Raw genomic sequence first — 21,036 nt, 5'->3', positions numbered from 1 at the left:
CTGGGTCACAAAGCAGTGCTGCCAAGTGAGGGGCAGGGTGTTCCTGTGAGGGCCGGGTGTACCCCACTTCCCTTTGTTGTTTGCGCAGAACCCACCACATCTCCGGATGCCCAGAAAATCCTCAGCAAGTGCCTGTGGAACTTCACAGGGAAAGTGGAGGTGACTTGTCGGTCTGGTGTGAAAGCGGCCCTGTTTTTAGGAGAGAGCAGCATACTCCAGGTTCTGCCCCGGCCTGGTAGCCTCATTCGTTGGGGCCTTGACTCTGCCCGTCCTCTCTCTGTGCTAAGTGACGGGACACATCTAAAGGTCAGCTGTCTGGGGCCACAGGCTTAGCCTCGGTGGCGACAAGTGGTCATCTGTTTCATTGACCCCTTGCACCTCTCAGAGCTGAAGGTCTGTGTTGTTCAGAATGCCACAGAGTGGAGCTGAATCTGCCTTCAGGGAGGAGAAAGGAAAGGGACCCGCCCTGAGCAGCCGCTCTGCCAGCCGTCAGGGGCAGCTTTCCACCGCTGCCCTGGGCGCCTCTGAGGCAGGCTGAATCCACTCTCCCGCTTCATTCAGGGGCCTGCAGCCTCCAGATCTCTTCTCTGAGGGCTGACCCCTCTGCCCCGTGGCCCATGGCACTCCCCCTCCCTGCCCTTCAGAGTCAGACCTAACCGGACTGCCTGCCGCTCAGCCAGGAGGAGGTCTGGGGAGGCAGCAGGAAGCATTCTTATAGGCCTGTCTTCTCTGTCCTGGGGAGAACCCTAGTGCAGAGGGGCTGGGGCATGAGCTGCCCACCCCCTGGCAGGGGGCTTGGGCTCACAGGTGCTGCTGTCTCCTGTATGTGAGCCCTCAGTATACCTGCAAACCGATCAGAACATGCTGGGAGTGACATTTGATTTCCTGCTAATCTACCTACTTTCCAACTTCAGCGGTTTCTCCACATGCCTCGTTTTCACCGTCCGTTTTGGGGCAAAGTTGGTTTGTGGCTGTTAATGGCTCCGTTGGTCACGTGTGGACCTTCGATGGTATATCCAAACACTCTGCTCCCGAGCAGCTCTCAGAGTGACCCGGCGGTGTCTGCAGAGCGGAGGGTCGGGAAGTGGGACGGTGCTCCATGCAGGGCGCCGTGGGCGGGAGCCCGCATTGGTACACAGTGCTGCTGGGCATTGCCTCCTTGGCCCAGACTTCATTTTGGAGAATCTGTGTCGTGGGAGTAAACACAGATGCACATACAGACTTCTTCAGTGCACTTGGTTACACTATTGAAGAAGTGCGAACAGCCCCCTCGATATCTGTCCGCAGGAGAATGCTTGCACAAATCACAGCGTGCCTTCTGTAGCGCCCCCTTCCTCTGGGGGACCTGGGCCTGAACTCCTGCAGCACCGCGTGAGCTGTCTTCTGTGTACTGGGACAAAAGGTTTTCTGGGGGTGACTCTACATGTTCGTCCAGGTGGTGCCCTGGAGAAGCGCTGGGACACGCTGGTTCGCTCTTCCCTGTGGCGACACATTCTTGGTCCTCTTGCTGCTGGTAGAAACTGGGCTCTTCCATGGAGGCATGAAGGAAGCGTTTCAGGGACCCACACATGGGAGGATGAGGTGTAGTGGTAAGATGTGTTGAAGTAAAAACAAAGGACTGTCTCCGGGTGCCCAGTGTCTCATCCACAACCAAGCAGCTTAGCTCCGTCCCACTGTAGAAGATGTTCCGACTCATCTTCACCAAACTCAGAAGAAGAGCCGGGGTCCAGAGATGTTGTGCCATTACCAGGCATCGGCAGGGCATCCAAGGCCACTGTAGCTCGGTTTAGTCCATGCCAGAGCTTAGTCCAGCTCAGTCTCTTCTCCACCCAGCTAGCTCAGTCCCTGCTCCCGCTGCGCTCCAGCTGGTGCAGTGCTGCTGCACCCAGGCCCACGCTAGGGCTCGCTCTTGACCTGCACGGCTGCTACAGAGAGGGAACATGCACGAGCCCATGGGCAAATGTATGAATAAATGCATGCTACTGAGATGGACCTTTGTTAAGCTTTGATTGTATCTCCTTGGGCTTGGGAAGGGGTAAGCTTTCTTTCAAACTAACCAATGTCTTTCCTAGATCTTCCAGGGTTTCATGCCCTCATCCAATCCCGTCTGTCTCTCAGGCTAGACACCTCCCCTTTATGGTCCCTGTCTTGGCTTCTACTGCACATGCCTCAAAGTAGAAGGACCTCCCCCTGTGCTCCATCTCTCCCTCAGTCTTCTGGTGAATGGCCAGTTGTCTCCTGGGAAGATTGGGAAGCTGATCTACTGGGGGTCAAGCCCCCTTTGGCAGAGGATATGGCTTTCCCTTGGCATGTGACACTGTAACTTCCAGGCTTAATCAGGCCCAGCCAGTCTAGCTCCCTTCTCTTTTGTTAACTCCTCACTGTCAATGGCATCTGTACTTGAGGGGTGTGGCATTGGAGCTGGCCTTTGGGAAAGGGTAGGAGGATGCCGGTTGTAAAAACACAGGTCAGTGGAGTTAGCCTTAGTTCTTGGCCTTGACCAGAAAATCCCCCGCCTGCAAAGGGCACAGCAGGAGCAGGAGCTCCTCTCCCCCCACACTGAGTGTGAAGAAAGCTTTCCGAGCAGGGGAGGAGTTATGACGCTAGTGTGGCTGCACCTGCCTTTTGCACTGCTTTTGGGGAATGGTCCGATGGTGGTGGTTTGCGGATGCTGGCTCTCAGCCGGATCACCTTGAGCCCATGTCTCTATCAGCTTGCCGCCTCTCCTTGGGCCTGTCCTGAGACCAGCTTTGGCCCCTGTGCCATCGACTTGCCCCTGATTCACATTACTGACTCGTTCTTCCTAAAGTAGATCATGCACAGCCCTCCCGGGATGGGGGCTTCGCTGTTGGTGACTAGAAAACAAGCGTGGGCACTTTTTTCTCTCATACACACATCCTGTAATAACTAATTGACCCCAGGAATGGAAGCACATGTTTTCTAAGGCGATAGCAGCAGAGCCCCTGGTGGACAGTTGTGTGCTCGCCCCACCCCCTGTGCACACACCTGGGCTTACACGCAATTAGCTGGGAGCTGTGTTAGCAAAACTCTCAGTCTTCTGGTCCCTGCTGCGAAGAGGCAGGATTATGAACGCCCGGGGAGGGAGGCCAACTGTAACTCTTGGTCGTGGGCTTGCTTCATTATCATTTCCTTTTTTTCTTCCTTTCCAACAAGCACGTCCATTGACAAAAATTTCCTCTAAGGTCTCAGGGCTACATAGGGCCTTTTCTTTCTTGGGCCAGCAAACAAAAAAAAAAAGATGAAACGGGAAACCAAACAGGGATGCTGAAGGTCAGTGGGTAGTGGTGACAATGTTTTTTCTGGTCCCTCTTGGGAAGAAATGGGTTTTTAAAACAGAGCACACTGTTTTGCATTATCCTAAGGGAATACCGAAAGCTCAACCGTTTGCCTGCGTTTCCCTGACAGCTTTCTAACACGCTGCTAGCTTGGCCCTCTTCCTTAACAAAGCCAGGTCTGGTTGGGGGTGGGGCGCGTGCGCAGACTGTGTTGGCCGTTTTGGCTGTAGGCCCGGTGGCTGTTCTCACTCGACCAGCTGAACTGTGAGGGGCCCTGGTGCCACTGACCCTGCTCTGTCACTCTTCTGATGGGAGGTGACTGCAGATGCAGAGTCCCCAGCCAGGCAGTGGACTTCACATAATCACATCAGCCTGCTCATCTTCGTGATGCGGTCGGGGACCCTGGGGGCGCAGGGAGCCTGGGCTCGAGTAGGTTTGACGAGGGTGCCTGGACATATGTATTCCCTTGCAAGTGCGAGGAAACCGGGTTCCAGTGCAGTTCGGAGAGGTGTGCGGCACGGAGATCGGGGCTGCGCTCTGGCGAGTCCGCCTTCTTGTCCTTTGCCCATTGGCCAAACGCATGCTTCGGGCCCTCTTCACCGTACAGAGGTGTGGGGCGGGCTGTGTTCCTGAAATTAACGGCAGCCTTCTTGCCACGTAGGGATTTTCTTGGAAAAGTTAGCCGTCTGTGGGAATCTCTGGTGTCTCGAGACAAAAAAGAATAAAAACAGTTTATGTAACATAACATCTACTCTGAATAAATTCAGCCACTCAGAGTACAGTGTCATATGATCATTATAATTCAGAATAATTGTTACAAGTTATGTATGTTATAGGAAATACACTTAACACAGTGCTAGCATTCTCTTAGAATTCTTTGCCCAATTTCTGGCACAAAATAGGTATTTAATAAGTGTCAAAAAGGGAAAGATTGTCTCTAGAGTCCTGACCACATTTAGACTTTTTGTACCTTCTGTTTTGATGCGTTGCTTAAACAGATCCGTAAAACGCAGTTACGTGGAAATTTGGTCCTGATTGGTTGGCCTGACCGCTCGGTCTTCACTGAAATCTCTGGGGACTGGTTAGGGAGCTTTTCTCTAGTGCCCTCCCTTCTTTGCAGACTCTTCCCAGCGCCTGGGGGGCCTTTCTTCTGCCCCAACCACTTCCGCTTCTTAAACACTGCAGGAGAAATGGGGGCTGGCAGACGGCCGTGGGTTTGACAACATGCGTTTCTTCAAAAGTTCTGAAAATGCATTTCTTTTTGTAGACTTTGAATGAACTAGACCAGCTACACATGGCTGTAAGAGAATCAAATGACAGAGATACACAGCGTCACAAAGCAGAAGTTCCCGTTCCACGGCCTTAGTCCTACCCCACTGAGGGCAGCCCCGTGTGTGGTGTGCGCCTCCCTAATCATTTCAATTCATTTACACGTGCACATGCAGTGTTTCTGGAAACTGCCATCTGGCCGTTGAATCTTCTGATCTGTGAAGAGTAGATGCTTCCCCGGCTCACCCATCACACAGCTTCGGGGAAAGGCAGTCACGGAGGCTCGAGGTGAAATGAACTGCAGTCGAGAGGTTGACATTCACACACACCCAGAGAGAGGTTCATGCCTTTGGAATTGCATCCCGGCCAGGCCCTGATTCTCGCTCTAAAACTATAAAAATATGCACCTGTCCTGTGGGTTGGAAGGGGCTTGGAAACCGGGTGCGGTGATGGTTTTGAAGCATCCTGATGGCCCTCTACCACTTGGTCCCTTCTGCTGTGTTGGGCCTTAACCTGGAGTCCATCGTGAGCCTCACCCTCCTCACCTGCGTCAAGCCTGATGGAGGGAAGCCGCATACTGTGGCTGGCTTTCTGGTGGCTGATACGCCACCTCGAATCAGTGGATCACAGGACACTTTGTCCTGACGACTGGGGCCACCCCGGTCAGTTTGTGTGCTCCCCTCCCCACAGGTCTGCCTTGCTTGCGAGGTCCCCCCAACCCACTCCCCAACATAGCTTCCCACGCTCCACCTAACTTCTCTTCCTCCTGGGGCTCATGGGAGGAGACAATGAGACAGTCCGTGTAGTGTTTGCCATTATTTGGTGGTAGCATTAGTGGTATCAGCAGAATGGTTAAGTCCTCAATGAAAGTGTAGCCGCTGTTATCCCTGTTACCTGGGCACCGCGTGGGGAAGGCCTGCTGTTCCTCCAGGTGCCAGTTCGCTAACATGCGTCTGTTTATTAGGACAACTGGACTCTGTGTGGACAGGATCTTGTGGCGGGGACCTTCATTTGGGAAAGGAAGGCGACTCATGAGTCGTAGGTACCAGGATGGAGAATGTCTCACGTGGGAGCCCATCTTTGCCATCCAAGCAGCTTTGGTAAATGACAAAGACCGTTAGGCTCTTCCTGACTTAGCATAATGACTCACATAACCCTAACAACGGAGGAATTATAGCATCGTTTTACTATTCCAATGGTTGACATGTTTTTCATTTCAATTAACATTTATTATTGTGTCTTCCGCTCAAAAGAGCCACCATGTCAACTAAGTATCTTCCATCCTTGTTTTCGAGCAGTTACTTTTGATTTGGCAAACAAATTTAATCTTGCTTTTGAGTGGGATTTTTGATGCTAACGGGAAAATAAAAAGCAGATAATGCTGGCAGCTGGCAGCAATGCCGAGCACAGGAAAGAGCGCCTTGTGGGTGGGTTCTGCACGGCTCTGAGCCACCAGGCCTGCCAGAGAGGTCCAGTGGGAGAACAAAGAAGGTCCTGGGGCTGGCTGTGTGAGCCGTGGCTCTTCCTCCTGCACCGAGGACACAGCTGGTGTTGCGTGTGAGGGGTTGGGGAGGTGAGGCTCCAGCACTCAGACGGGCATGCAGTGGCCACGCAGAACAACTGGGGTGCTGCAGCTGTCACTCATTGTCTGGGATCCCTTTACTCTTTCCCCAGCTGTTCCTGTGCAGAGAAAACCCGGCCCATCTAAAGTCACACAAACAGGTTAGAAGGCACAGTGTATTGAATAAAACGAAAGGCCCTTCTTCAATAAATGAAAGGAAAAAAGTCAACAGTTCCACTACTGGTATTCTTGCAGCCCACCGCCCCTGCCCCCACCACCACATCATTAAGATATTGTTGGCACAGATGTTAAATTTCGTCCCGTGGGATCGATGTCAGGAAGTGTATACCTGCATATGTATTTATTACTGAAAAAATTACTCCAAGGTGACTTGGTCTTGCCACCATTTTGCTGTGGCCCTGACTGTGGCCCTACTCTGCCCATGGCCAAGTGAGATACTGGGTCACACTGATGTCCTCAGAGACTCTCTCGATGGGCAGAGGTAGGATGTGGGGCTCACCCTGGCCGGCGCGGGTAGGGATCTCTGAGTGAGGAGCGGCAGGGTACCATGGCCAGCAAGGGCAGGAAGCAGGGCTGCGTGGGCCTGAAGGTTAATGTCCGTAAGTCCAGGAACCAGGACAGGAACACCTGGGGAGGAGCGGGCACGGTCTGCTCGTCTGGCTCCCAGCCGTTGCCATCTCGTTAGCCTGTGTATGTAGTGATGTCTGCTGCCAGTGGTGAGTTGCTCTCGTAAAGAAAATGAATATTAATGCATTTATTTGCATAGTACACTTACTAGGACTCCTCTGTGTGGTGTTCCGGAGAACAGTGTTAGAACAAAGTAAGTCTTTAAACTGACAATATCAGCATGTGATTCTGTGCATTGCTGTCAGCTTGCTGGAAAATCCAAAGGTCACATCGTTTGAGTGCTACCCAATAATGTTTGCTGACAGTTTCCAGGGTTTGCCCTTTTGTTCTAGGCTACATTTCTTTATAAATACTGCTAAACTTAATACTTGCTATTTGTTTAAAAAACACAAAATGTTGTGAAGAATACAGAGAAACTTATTTCAGTACTTGTTGAGAATTCTTGGGAATTGGGATTTCTCATTCTCAAATCCAAAAACTTCGTATCTGTTGGCAGCCTGGGGCCTCCCGCTTTGGAGGCAGTCCAACTCCTGGAGTCTGGGGCTCCTGCAGCCCTCGGATGCACCGGAGAGCGCCCTCCGCCCATTTCTCAGTTGTCTTTAGCAACTTTTGCTAATTGTTGTTGTTTTCTGAAGTCGGAATTAGGGTTTCTGGAAACAAGAGCCCGCTGAATTCTTGTTACTTAAAACAGCATGCTATTTTTGCCTTCTAGTCAGTGCTAATGATTTCCAGAAATAAAAGGAGAAAATTCTAAAGACCCAAGTGAATAAATTCACTTATTTTTCTGAGCAAAACCCATGTGTCTCGAGGGTCAACCTTGTTTCCAAGCGCCAGGAGCACAAACATGAATAAGACCCAGCCGCGACCCTTGAGGAGTGAGTGCACAGTGTACTGACGAAGACAGACATGAAAGGCACTGCTTTGTGCTGCAGTGAGCGCCACAGTTGGGCCTCAGCAACGTGAACTGTTGAACAAATAGTGTCATGGCTAATTCTACTTGTGATAGGGCTCATGGGATCAGGAGAGACTTCATGGAAGGCAATTGGTTTGACACTTAAGCAAGGGACAGGCGTTGCTATGCAGATAGGAAGCCTGTGCCAAGTTATACAGACTGGAGTTTGCATGGCACATGTAAGAGACATATGAGTCGCTGATATGGCTGGCTGGAGATAGAATCAACCCGGCTGAGTGATGGAGGGAAGTGCTGAGGACAGGAAATGACCATGTCCAGGACAGACTTCTAGGCTTTAACCCTGGGTGTGCCCCATGTCCTATTGGAATAGCTTCTTAATATTTGGTCACGTTGAATCAAGTTGCTTGCTCAGAGACTAGTCCGGGGGCCTGCCCAGATGCAACCAGAGGACCGTGGTGGTATGGGAGTGCAGCCTGACTGCCTGTGGAGTGGCCCTGGCAGACTTCCTGGAGGAGGGGGTTTTTGATCTGGGGCTTGAGTAAAGACTTATCGAGCAGAGAGAAGTGGAGGATAGAGGGGAGAAACATGGGTGGAATGAAAGTATGTCAGGTGCGAAAAACCCACGTGATGGCGCAGAGGCACAGTGACCTTCGGTGGCTCTGGGAAATAGCAAAGGTAGCTGGAGCAAGTATGCAATGGTGTTGATCAGTGTGTGTGTGTGCATGGGAGTGTGAGGGTGTGCGTGCATGTGTGTCTGCCTGGGTGTATGGGTGTGTGTGTGTTGGAAAAGAAGGCAGAGCGGACGGAGGCCCTGTAGAGGTAGGCTACGTTGGTTTAACAACAAACCGAGGAGTTTAGACTGTGCCCTAGAAGGTGGGGAGAAGAGGGAGGTTTTGAGTGTGGGAGTCACATTATCAGATTTGTACTTAAGAATCATCGCTCTGCTTCAAAACCATAAGTGCTGGCTATTTTGGTAGGCTTAAAAAAAAAAGGATTGAGAATAAGCTGCTGAGCTGAAGACGGTAGGGAATGCTGGTGATGGGCTGACTGTCTTCTCTGCATCTTGGGGTGCTCATGGGCTGGGACTTTCTGTGCGGTGCTGTCAAGGGGTGGGCGCTGCAACCAGCCTGGCCGGGGGGGCGAGGGGGGCTTGGTGGCTGATGGAGAAGATGGCGGAACCTGCCTCCCAGACTAAATTGCTTGTGTCACCCCAGCTGATGAATGTCTGTGACAGTGGGAATTGCGATCCCATCAAGATACCTTTATCAGATTTCACTCTTCATTGACTCAAGAAGTGAAATATCTTCGAGTCAGCCTCAGTCCCTCGCCTCACCTGGGTTGGTTATTTTTTATGGTTTGCACTGAATTGTGGAGATTGGAATGTACACGTAATAAGCAGGGAAGCTATGCTCCATGGGCTCACATGTACTGGTATATAACTGCACAGAACTTGGCCTCTGGACAGAGAGAGCAGGTTGGTTGCCATCTCTACTAGCATTCTAGAAAGGTAAGGAACACCCCCGATGTAACAGGCATGCTTGTTTTATTAAAATCAGGCAAACTCAGAGTGACCTGGCATCTGTGCTCCTGGTCCCCAAGGCATCACAGGAGGCTCCGAAGCGATTCCTCCTGGGCATGACCCGCAACCACTCAGCACCGGGTGTGGGAGCCGCCGCTCTGCTGGGGAAGCACCCGGACAGTGGTTTAGGGGGGCTTCGTGTGTGAAGTGGGGCCCTGACGATGAAGACGCAGATGCCAGCCCCAGAGGAGCGCAGTCACTTCCAGGGGAACCTCAGTCTGACCAATATTGAGGAAGGAGCTTTGCCAGATCTCTGTGCGACACTGGGCCAGTCACCCCCAACTGTGCCTCTGATTCCTCATTTATAAATAACAGTCATCACGCTGGATTAGTTTGAAGGTGTTTTCTCGTTCTGACAAGCCGTGATTTGGTGATTAACTACTGAGTAACCAGACGGGGTCAGCCCACGGGGACTCACCCACTTACCCAGCAGGGATGTATTGAGTACCCATGATGCACCAGGCCCCCTAGGAAGCACTGGCCAGCCTCACCCCTCTGCCTCCCCTTAGGTCCAGAGACAGGGATGACCTGTCATTAACTGGTGATTAATAGCTGGTTCCATCTTTTCCTCCAAGCTGTGGGCTCAGCGTTTGCTTCTCCCTCCTCTGCCTTTGGCTAAGCTCCTTCCGGCTTCTTTCCTCTGGAGCATTGTTGCACATGGCTATGTCTGCTCTGGCAAAGCTGCCCTCTCTTTGGACTTTATAACCCCTTCCTGGGAACTCATAACAGGAATTGCTTCAGCCGTGGACACACAGCTAGCGATGGACCCAGGGGAGGGGCTGCTAGACGGCAGAGCGTCTGCCTGTATTTGCTGATTCATTACCTGTGTCAGACCGTCCGCTGTGCGAATGAGGACAAATGGGTGCTGTTGTGCTGAGGGAGTCGTGCATTCTAAGATCAACCCTGTGCTGGCAGCCTGCCTGGCTGCTGCATGGGGTCCCGTGAGCCACCATGCCTTTTTCGGTAGTCCTCAGAAGTCTAAATTGTGTTTGGCAATGGGTAATAGGAAACCTCATGCCCGTGTGATTTAGAAATGCAAATACTAGTTGTAAAAGAGGCTGGGACAAGGGAGGAGGTAGCTGCTACAGAAGCAGGGGGCCGTTGGAGAGAGGACGCCCAGTGACCAACATGTGGGTGGCCCCAGGGAGTTTTCAAGCTGCTGATCTAGGTGGGACTGAGATGGGCTGAGGAGGAGAGGTCACCTCCGGACACTCAGAAGTTGTGTGACCGTCATCACGGGCCTAGCCACCGGCTGTCTTCATGACCCTGGGCAAGGCTCTTCCCAGTTCGAGCCTCTGTTTCCTGCACTAGTGAAGTGAGTAGGCTGGACTGCGTGATCTGCAGGGTGCTCGTAGGGCTTCCTTTTCCTGTTCATTGGTCAGACAGGCTCGGCCCTGTGGCCTGCCCAGCCTGGGATTCCCAGTGGTCCCAGGAATTGTGCTGTGGGTACGTGGTCATTCGCCTGGAAGTCAAGTTCAAAGGTAGTTCCCCTAACAGATCTTCCTCCTCATAGTCCCCCCCTCAGATCATGAGGGTGGCTTTGAGGGTAGTATAAGAACAAGGTGGTATGTGCCCTTCCTCAGCTGCTTTTCTTGGTTGGAAGAGGGTAGGTTACCTGAGACACCAAACCCTAATTCCTGAGGAGCTGGGTACTCATCCCATACCTAGTAGAAAAGGTTTCCTTCTTGTGACCCTGTGAGTCCTTCGGGGGAATTAAATGCCATCCCAAACCTAGGGCCTTAGAATCAAGTCACGTTTCTATGGCAATGGTAATATCATCTTCTATACGCCCCTCTATTGAGGCAGATAACAGATATAACAATGGCTACCATTTGCCCGGCATAAACTGGGTACTTCACACATCTCAGCTCATTTAATCTTTGTACCAGCCTCTTGATGTAGATTCTATTGTCCCATTTTACAGAGAGGAAACTGTGGTTTACAGGGTTAAAAACCCAGCCAAGAGCACACTGGCAGAGCTGAGATTTGAACTTGTGGTTTCTGACCCCAGAGCCCAAGTGTTACAACCATGCGGGACTGCCAGCACAGAACCCTGCAAGGGCACGGTCGTCACCTGACTGCTGGGCCGTCCTGAGATGCTCCTCCTCCACCCGGAGCGCAGCCCCACGGCCGTGGGAGCCACTCCCAGCCAGTTCCCGGGAGAGCAGCTCCCACTGAGAGAGAAAGGGTGGCAGTAACTGCAGGCCTTCCTTTCAGTGGTTTGTGATAAGGGGTGGGGTTCCTTCCATGGACATAAGCCATCCTAATAGTGTCATTTATCGTTGTGACAGAGGTGGGGAGAGGGGGAAGCTGGAGCTGGGATGAAAGAACTGAATTCTGATTATTTTAGCAGTCGGAAGTGACATCACCTCAAAGCCTCTATCATATGGCAAATTGGAAACTGGACTGAAGTCACTTAAAACACAGATTGCAAACACAAGGCCCCCGGGCCCAAACCGGCCCTCCACCTTGTTTTATCCAGCCCGGTGCCTTGTTTCTACCTGGCGGCAGCGCAGTAGTTGCATTTATACAGCCCTAAAACTACATTTGGCCCTTTGAAAGGAACCGCAAGGCTGACGTGGCCCCCGGTGAAAATGAGTTTGATACCCCTGGCATAAAAGGTATCCAGAGATGGTTGGCCACAGCTGAGGTGAAGTCATCGGGTTGTGCTTGGAGGTGGGTGTCGATCAGAGATGCTCACTGAGTCTTCTGTGTGTCATCCAACTCGGAGGTGGCTGGTGGCCCTGGAGGAGTCTGAGGCTCTGGGTGCTGTTTCTGGGCACCTCTGATGTGCCCCACCCTGCCCTGGGGGCTGGGTGAGTGGGCGGAGCCACACTCCTCCTCAATTGGTCTTTGCAATGCTTTGCGACTGTTCTTTCCCGGCACTAAGTGGTGTTCACAATATTTGTAATGGCTACGCTGCTTCCCCGTCCACCCGGTGGGCTGAACCTAGGCTTTTGGAGCAGAGTCTCCTGCCCCCATCCGTGAGCTGGAACCAATGGGAGTGCTGGCTGTTGGACCAGCCCTTTCTTTATGTGGCCTTTGTCCAGGAGACCCACGGGGACAGGAGCATTAGTTAACTCTCGTCCTCTTTTTCTCATCTGCAGGCAAAAGAAGGAGAACGTGGCCCACAAACACTGGGTCGGACCTTCAAATCTGGTCAAGTGCAAGCCCTGCCCTGCGGCACAGTCCACCATGGTCTGCGGCTCCGATGGCCACACCTACACATCCAAGGTCAGTCACCTTTGTCTTTTTGTCATCAGCAACACTCCAAGTCTGCTGGTTCTGACAAGTCTCAGTGCCCAGACTGACACAGCTGTGTGAATCTCCATGTGATTCTGGGCCTTGTCCTTGAGAAGCTGCCCCTTGAGCAGACTCTCTGGCCAAAGAGACAAGTGACATAAAGATGTTATCTCCCGTGTGCTGGTCGGTCGGTCAGGGGCCAAGGGGAGAGAGTGATTCTGAGTGGCATTTGAGCCCGAGTTAATCCAGGGGAGCTTCCTAGAGAAGGTAGCAGAGCCATTTGTTCCAGAGACACAAGTTGTACCGCTTGGCCAGTGGGAGCAAAGACGTCAGGGAGGCCCGAGAGGCCCAGGAGGCCGCCTGAACAAGGACGCGGTGCCGATGGGAATGGGCGGTCAGTGCACACTTCAGCTGCGTCTCCTGCACATCCAGAAGGCTCCCAGCCCTGCGCCAGGCCCCCGGGCTATGGGGCCGTTGTTCCTCTCTCAGGGCCTCTGGGGGCTTACAATCTAATGGGGAGGGTGAGTCTGGTGACAAATCATCTTACCTGAAACCAATGGAGAGAAAATGGTTTCATAGAAAAGGGCACTAGGGATCCAGTGGGTCTACTTCTTCTTACTCACAGGTGGCAAACACAAGGCCTGTGGGCCGACTCCGGCCCTCCACCTCGTTTTATCCCACCCGGCACCTTGTTTCTACCCGGTGGCAGCACCAAGCTCCTTGCCCCTAGTTAAGGAGTAGTTACATTTATGCAGTCCTAAAATTACATCCGGCCCTTTAAAGGCAACCTCAAGGCTGATGTGGCCCCCAGGGAAAATGAGTTTGACACCCCTGTCTTCCTGAAAGGACAGGGAGAAGTTTCAGAGGGGAGGGGCATTTCATTTGGGCCCTAGCAATAGGCTTTACAGGCAGGGAGGCAGGGCTTATTGGGGTGGAAAAAGGAGGAAGGAAGTGATAATTTGTTCTTGGAACTGCAAATCCTCTTCTTGGGATGAGGTTGTCATTTGTGTGTGGGAATGTGTAGTCCCACTGGGAGAAGGAGTTGAAGAGAAGGAAACCTCAGAACGGACCAGAGTTTGCTTCTTCGTTCTTGTATTCCACAGATACTCATCAGCACCCCCCTTGGTGCCCCTCGTGGTGCTAGGCAGGAAGGCGGTGGTGTGTGGGTGTCTCAGGAGTTTTCTGTGAGAAAAGTCGGGGGGTGAGGGGTGGGGCTCTGATCCTCCCGTCTCCTCCAGCCTCAGCCTCCTGCTCTGTCCCTCTTCCGGTTCTCCTGTGTGAGATCACTTGCAGAACACAACCTAGGGCTGCAGAGAGTTGCTATAGAGACACCCTGGTCACTGCGGGCCACACTGCTGCCCCGTGGGTCTTGGGCTTAGGGACTCAGGCCATCCTGCTGGACCCCTTCCTGTCCCTGACCCGCCACATGCGCAGCTACAACTTCTGTCCTCTGGGATCCCCTCACCATCCTGGCCCTTGCGTTTCGGAGATTCTACAGGGCTGGGAGCACCCGCCTGCCCGCTGCCCTCAGGCTGGATCGGGCTCTTCCTAGGCTGTGCCGTGCTCTCCTGTTGATTTGGGGTTGAACAGGTCATGTATTTTCATTTCCTGAGAGTAGAGTTTTATCCTCTCGGATTTCTACTTTTTTTCTAACCAAAAGGGAATGCAGTTAACAAAGCAGGCAGCCACTGAAGGTTTGTCTACTTGTGCCCAGACCCCCAGACCCATATAATCTGCTTTAGAACCTCAGTCGCATAATCCCTGCCACATTAGTTTCTTTGTTCTTTCAAGGAGTTATCTATCATCTGAGCCCTTATCTGCCAGGTGCTGGGGAAACTTCCAGTGCAAATTAACAAACTGGCTTTTCTTCCTGGCCAGTCAGTAACCCTTACCTCCCAGGCCACCCTGGGAGTTGCAGCTTCTCTGCGCAAGGTCATAGCTGGTCCACCCTGGCCAAACAGCTCCGGCCAGCTCTACGCAGTGCTCCCCCCTTCCTCCTTCCCCTCTCCCTGACCCCCGATGGAATCACGGTTTGAGAAGGTTTGTAATAACGGGGCTTGCTTCTGACTCCCTGAACACCTCTGGAATATTGGCTTTGCAGGGGGCGGTGACTGGATCAGTTCTGCCCCCCACTCCCACAGACAGCTATGGCACCATGTCTTTCCCCTAAAGCCCAGCTTCTAGGTATGTGTGTGCACAGTCTCCTGGTGAGGCCATTAACACGCAGATTACAATATAGCAGGTCTGGCGTGGGGCCCAAGCTTCTGCGTCTTTAACAGGCTCCGGGTGATGCCTGTGCTGCTGATCCCTGAACTGCACCAGGACTTCAGTTTTCAGAGGCACCTCCTAACGGGCCCCCTTGTCTCCAGTCTGCCCTTTCCCCTGCCCCCTACATCCATTTCCACATGATGGAAGGGGAGGTGTCCTTCTGTCATACAAGCCTGTTCATGCGTCTTGCGCATTTAAAATGCGTAGAGCCATGCTCAGGCCCTTTGCTGTTACTAACAAGGCCCTTCAGAGCCTGTCGCCTTTCTATTCCGTTATCACTTATCAGGGAAAAATCCCTCGTTCATTTGGGCAGCCACTGTGCAGCAAACACTTCCGGTTGCTCTGTGGTGAGGAGCAGTGGGGAGCAAGACAGATGCCAGTGGAGTTTATCGTCTGGTAGGAGAGACACAAATAAGTCACCAAACAAGAAACTATGTAATTTCAATTTCTGAAACATGTTGAAAAGGAAGCGAGCCTAATGCGGAGAGTGAGAGCCAAGACGGGCCTGCTTTTTAGGGGCTGGTGAGGGAAGGCCTCTCTGAGGGGTGTCCTTGAAACCGGCAGAGGAGGGGGTAGAATGTTCCAGATAGAGAAAATTGCATGAGCCCAGGCTCCAGGCAGGATGATGTGTTTGGAGAGCAGCGAGGACACCCATGTGACTAACGGTGAGGGGAGAGGCACGTGGCTGATGGGGAGAGAGGGGGCAGGGAGGATTTGAGAGCAGTTTGAGAGGAGACATTTAGCGAAGCTGGAAGGTGAGCAGATGGTTGGAGAATGCCCAGCTTGGGGGCACTTGTTATTCTAAGTGCCTTCTTGTCCATGTCTGCCTTGAGAACGTGCAATCCTAGAGACGCAATGTCCGCTACCGCCTTCACCAGCACAGGACACAGTACACAGTGGGTGCTTTACTAGCACAGTGCATAGTGGGTGCTTCACCAGCACAGGACACAGTGCATAGTGGGTGCTTAATGAGATCATGGACAACACTGGGCTACCAGGGACTCTAGCTGGGCAGGAACGAAGATTCTGGTCTGTGTACCCCATTGGGGATTTGAGTGAATGGGTCGGTGAGAATTTAGTGATTGAGAAAAATAAGCCTTGCCCACCATGGGCCAAGTTGCTTAGCTAAACACCCAGCCTGGGGCTCTGGCAGAGAGTCAGAGGCTCCTTGCAATGATTCTTTCTTTGTGAAGATCCAGGCTGTGCTGCTCAAATTATTTCCTCCAGCTCCACAGTAAACCGTCTGATCCTCAAGCCTGCGGTGGGAGACGAGCCATGGAATGTCAGTGAGCGATGAGGGCTGTCCGGGCGAGGGGCACGGCGCACGTCAAACCCCAGCAACAACCCGCCCACTCGCCTCTGTCTCTCCTTTGCAGGAGGAGCTTGAAACGCCAGCTCCCCACGACCCCCTGAGCTACAAGGAGCAGCGTTAACCTGTCAGGCGTGGCTTGACATGCCGTCGGTTGCCCAGGGACTGTTTTTGGGGAAGGCTTTCCGGTCAAGGCCCCCCTGCAGTCCGGGCTGGAAAATTGGCACTTGTGTCAGAGAAGCTGGCCTGTGCATGGATACTGTTCAATCCCTTGTTTCAGAGGCAGGATTGCAGTTTGGAGAGTCCTTTGCAGTGACTCCTAAATCCTCACCAGAGGAATGATTCCCAATACCACGGGGCAGGGCCCTGAAAGGCCTTTCCTGCCCCGGAGTCACTTCCTTGGAGTCCTACACCAGCCTGACAGAGCCCTCAGTTTCCCAGACCTGCTCACCTGTCTTTTCCTGGAGCAAAAGAAGAGACCTAAAGCCTTCTCATCAGCAGCTGGAGGGTCCTCCTCCCCGGTCTCCATACAGGGCGTACTGAGGCCCAAAGAGCCGAAGGCAGTGGCAGGGTTTGACCCCCGTGGTCTCTGGCCTGGATGCCTGTGATCACCCACTTCTGTTTGAGGTTTAAAAGGGGAGGGTGGTGGATGGAGGGCAGTGCAGTAGAAAATGCTGTTGGTGTTGGTTTGGGGCATTAGGCTCCTAGTTTTCTGTCTTTTATGAACTCCTGGGAAGTTGGCTTTCTCTTTCACTTAAATGAATCAAAGATGACTCAGTTGAAAGGCATCCATTGACTGTGCAAGGCCTCTGAAGCCCAGGACAATTCGAACCCTCCCCACAGCGCTCAGTGCGCCTGCCTTCCGAGGGGGAAGGGCTCAGTCTGGTTGGGTTTATCATTGGGTGTTTAAGTTATTGCCACTAAATACGGGACCACCTGGTTATTGAGCTTTAGGAGGACGTTTTAATCTTGCAGGCAAAGCTACCTGCGGGCCACCAGTCAAGGGTTAGTTAAAAGAGTGAGTTAACTATCAAAGAACAAGTAACTTTCGTTCTCTGTAGCTATGGCCTTTTGTGTGTGTGTGGTGGGGGGGTCAGTGGGCTCAGGCAATAAAGGACAGAAGAGACCATGATGCATGGCGATTTGATGTTATAAGTCAAAGTCACAAAAATTAGTGTTGGCAAAAGTATACTGCAGCCCCAGTCCCATCACCAAGGAAACCGACATCCCATAATAAGTAATCACAGTTCTCCAGATGAAGTGCTCACCCTTTCACAGATGGTCCAAAGGCAGCAGGGGCACTGTCAGGGCTGGGAGGCAGGGGGAGCTCCAGCATCAGCTCTGTCCGGGATGCCTTTGCTTGTTCTTGGGCTGCATCAAGCAAGCTTCCCCTCTGCTCCTAGAACTGGGGGGTTGCATTTAGGGTCCCCTGTCTCTAGCAGAGTCCTTCCAGGGGCCCAGCACCAGGGACACCACTCGGAACTCTGTGGCTCCCCCAGGATCAGATATAAAGTGAACAAGAACTCACGGTCTTGAGATGAAGGGATATAAGATGTTACCTGGCAATAAATGTTTATCGAGACTCTATAAAGTATAAGCCATAAAAGATAAGGAACAGAAAACCTCCACTGGGGACAGGCAAGTGGAAGGCCAGTGCTGCCGCTGGTGTGAGAATGTGGCCGAGGCCTTGCCCCTTGACGTTGCCTCCAGTCATGTACCTGCCCTGGTGTCACATTCTCCCGGCCGGGGGAACGCAGTAGCCCAGACGGCCAGTGAACGTGGAGGTCTGTCCCACTGTGCGCCACGCATGGTGCTAAGTCCTGGGGGTGTGACAAAGGGCAAAGAGACAAAGCCCCCGTCTGAAAGGCAATCTCACCTGGCCAGGTAGCTCAGGTGGTTAGAGTGTCGTCCTGACACGCCAAGGTTGCAGGTTCGATCCCCAGTCAGGGCAATGCAGGCATGAATGTGTAAATACGTGGAACAACAAATCGATGTCTCTCTCTTTCTCCCCCCCTGCTCTAAAAATCAGTAAATAAAAAGAAAAGTTAAAATAAAGAAAGGCAATCTCTTTTCACTAGGTGTCCAGATAAGGGGCATTTGGGGTGCTACAGGACACAGCAGGGCCCCTCAACTCGTGGGCAGGAGGGAATGCTCTTCCCAGAGGACATGGTGATTCAGTTGAGGTCTTTGGCTGGGGGGAGTCACCAGAGGAAGAGTGGGGACAGAGGCGTGGGCCACCCCTCCATCAGAGGGAAGAGCGGGGTGAAGAGATGAAAGCAAGCTTGGCCCCTTGAAAGAACCAGCCACAGAGTCGTTATGGCTGGGTCTTGTGTGCATCGGGAGCAGGGGGTTGAGTAGCTACAGAAAGGAGGCTAGAAAAGTAATTAGCCGAGGGCACTTCTTGCGGGGCCTTGAAAACCACATGCGGAGCTTGGACTTTGCTCTAAGAGCTTCAGGGGTCCTGTTAAGGATTTATAGTTTTGAATTTGCCTGTATTGGCTGCACAGTAGCAGTGGTCGGGGGCAGGACTGAGGCAGGGTGACTGAGGAACCAGCTAGCCGGAGCCAGGCCCGTGTCCTGATTGCAGACACAGATTGAAAACAGTCCAAAGACGCATTCAGGAAATCGCAGCTGATCTTGGCGACCACATTTCAAATGTAGAAAGTTATTTCCGCTCTGAGCTCAGCAGAAGGGCTCTTCACCATCCTGGTCCCGGGGGTACTTGGGAATCCTCGTGCTGACAGCTTTGTGGCCTTCCGTGTGAACCAGCTGGGACCCGGGCATCTGTGAACGCCTGTGCTTTCTCTCCTGTTATCCACATGGAAAGATGAAAGCTTATGAGGTCCTGGCTGCCAACTTCTAATTTTGCCCATAAGAAGCGGAAATTGCTGCTGCTGACTAGAATCTGGCCAGCCCAGACTTCGGGTGGGCAATCTTAGCGTTCTCTCCAGAGGGGAGAGCTGTTCTGGGAAGTGGGAGTGGATCGGGGTGGCGCTTGGGGCCCAGAAGCTCAGAAGGGGGCAGGGGTGGAGGCCCCGCTGCCCAGGCCCCAGCCCTGCTGGGTCTGTCATTGCCAGGCCTCTGTCACCAGGACTTCCGTGCCTTCTCTCCACCTTCCCTCCCCTCAACCCCCAACCAAAGCTTCAGTGTCAAGGCTAGGACTGCGCATTGCCACCCAGAAGCCCCGGGTGCCCAGCCTGATCTCCAAGGATGGGGGCTCTCAGAGGTCATCCGGGAGCCCCGAGAACCAGCACTGTTCTCTGGCATCCGTCTGGCTGTTGGTAATTGGAAAACAAGCAGACAAATACCCGTCTTTTCTCCCCGCTCCCCACCACATTTGCTTCCTTAATCGCTGTTAAACAATTAGCAAATGGCTCGTTTATGTCTAGATGCAGACGAGAGATGCCGAGTTAAGAACTGCTGTGGAGGAAAATGCCTCTGCTCTTCTGCGTGTGCGCAAAGGCGGGCGGGGGGAGAGCTCGTCTGCAGGGCTGGCATTTCGTTCAACATATTGTCGCTGCAGATTATGTTATGTTCAGAGTCATCTTAATAGTTTCCAACAATTGCTATCAAGTAAAGGTCATGTTTGAAGTTCTTGGCAAGTGGAGTCTCTTGGCTGGTGCTTCCCACAAACAGGCTGCCCCAATGGGCAGAGGAGATCCAGGGTATGGATTTGTAGGGCTCCTCTCGAGAGCTGCGAGCTCAGTGTGTCTTCTCCGTGCCCCTCCGCCCCGGGCTTTTGGGGCGCCGTGACCATGACAGGCGTGGGAGGGTCTGATGTGGGGCTAGTTTTGCTTTTTGTTTTTGGCAGAGTTGAGGCTGTCTGTATTTTCAGGGATATCTGTGGATAGCTCCGCCTCCCTAGAACCTGCTGGGTGTGAGTATTCTCCACTTGCAAATGGCTCCTGGGCGAAGGCCTCGCTTCTGATAGAAGCAGAAAATAAAATGATTGGAGGCTGAAGGGGGAAGGCTTGCCTGTGCGCGTTTTGTACGCAGGAGAGTGGAGCACAGTGGGAATGGGAAGGGCACCAGGATCAAGAGCAATAGCAACAATAAGGGAAGTCACTGGATGACCCATCTGGGCGGCCCTGTGGAGGACACGAAGCAGCAAAGTCCCCCGCTGCAGCCCGGTGCTCCCAGGTAGTGGGGGCAGAATGGAGTCCTGTGTCCATAGTGCCCGTGGGTGGAGGAGGCAGGCAGGAGATTTCATTCTTTTGATTTTTCTGTTGCTCAGAAAAGCACCAACAACAGAGGTAGAATGACTTTAGGGAAATACTCAGTGACATCTAACCAACTCTAAGCAATTTTGTTTCACACATTGAACAGTTGGAGGCTGGGGACAAATCCCCCGTGGCAGATGCCCTAACCTTGCCTTTCGCCCTGAGGCCTTCCTCATTTCCGACCTCCTTCCCTCAGGCCGGCGTAGCCAAATATCATTCCGTCGTGCGAGCTAGTAGTCGTACTATGAAAATCCTCAACTGTTAGTTTAAAGCAAGTTATTACCCTGGTTTTATTATCACCCTTTTTTTCTCTTTGTGGGGTTTTTAAAAAGAACTAGTATGAATAATATTTAAAATATTAATTGCATAATAGCTAGGATATAGGTTCTGTTTGCTATAACAAAAACCCAAGTGAAACAGAGGCTTAAATGGGATAAAGTGTTGTTTCTCTCTGTGCGAACATTCCAAAGATTAGCAGCCCCGAACTGATAATGCTGCCTGCCTCCAGAGCGTCAAGGACCAGGACCCTTCCAGCTCCTGTCATTCTCCGCAGCTGGACCTGTTGAGCTTCTGCACCTGGGTCTCCAGCCAGGAGGAAGGAGGAAAAGAAGGGAACACAATCCAGAAGTCACCAAATGTCACATCTGCTCACATCTCATAGACAACTTCATCACGAGGCCTACCTCAAGCTGCAAAGGGGAGGCTGGGAAATGTAGTTTTATTCTGGGAA

General features: G+C 52.5%; 1 protein-coding gene across 3 annotated transcripts in view; it reads left to right on the top strand.

Moving 5' to 3' along the window:
* The window catches only part of SPOCK1 (SPARC (osteonectin), cwcv and kazal like domains proteoglycan 1), a 466,288-nt gene that overhangs the window by 334,447 nt on the left and 110,805 nt on the right, over positions 1-21,036 (top strand). For all 3 annotated transcript variants that reach the window (XM_053913194.2, XM_053913195.2, XM_053913196.2), the window contains one exon: positions 12,374-12,500. In XM_053913194.2, the coding sequence (XP_053769169.1) occupies positions 12,374-12,500 (127 nt within the window). The remainder of the gene's footprint in view (positions 1-12,373; positions 12,501-21,036) is intronic.

The sequence above is a fragment of the Desmodus rotundus genome, chromosome 10 (genome assembly GCF_022682495.2).
Source record: "Desmodus rotundus isolate HL8 chromosome 10, HLdesRot8A.1, whole genome shotgun sequence".
NCBI classification, from domain to species: domain Eukaryota; kingdom Metazoa; phylum Chordata; class Mammalia; order Chiroptera; family Phyllostomidae; genus Desmodus; species Desmodus rotundus.
Note: the sequence above shows the minus strand (reverse complement) of the source record. Positions and strands in the feature narration are given on the sequence as shown.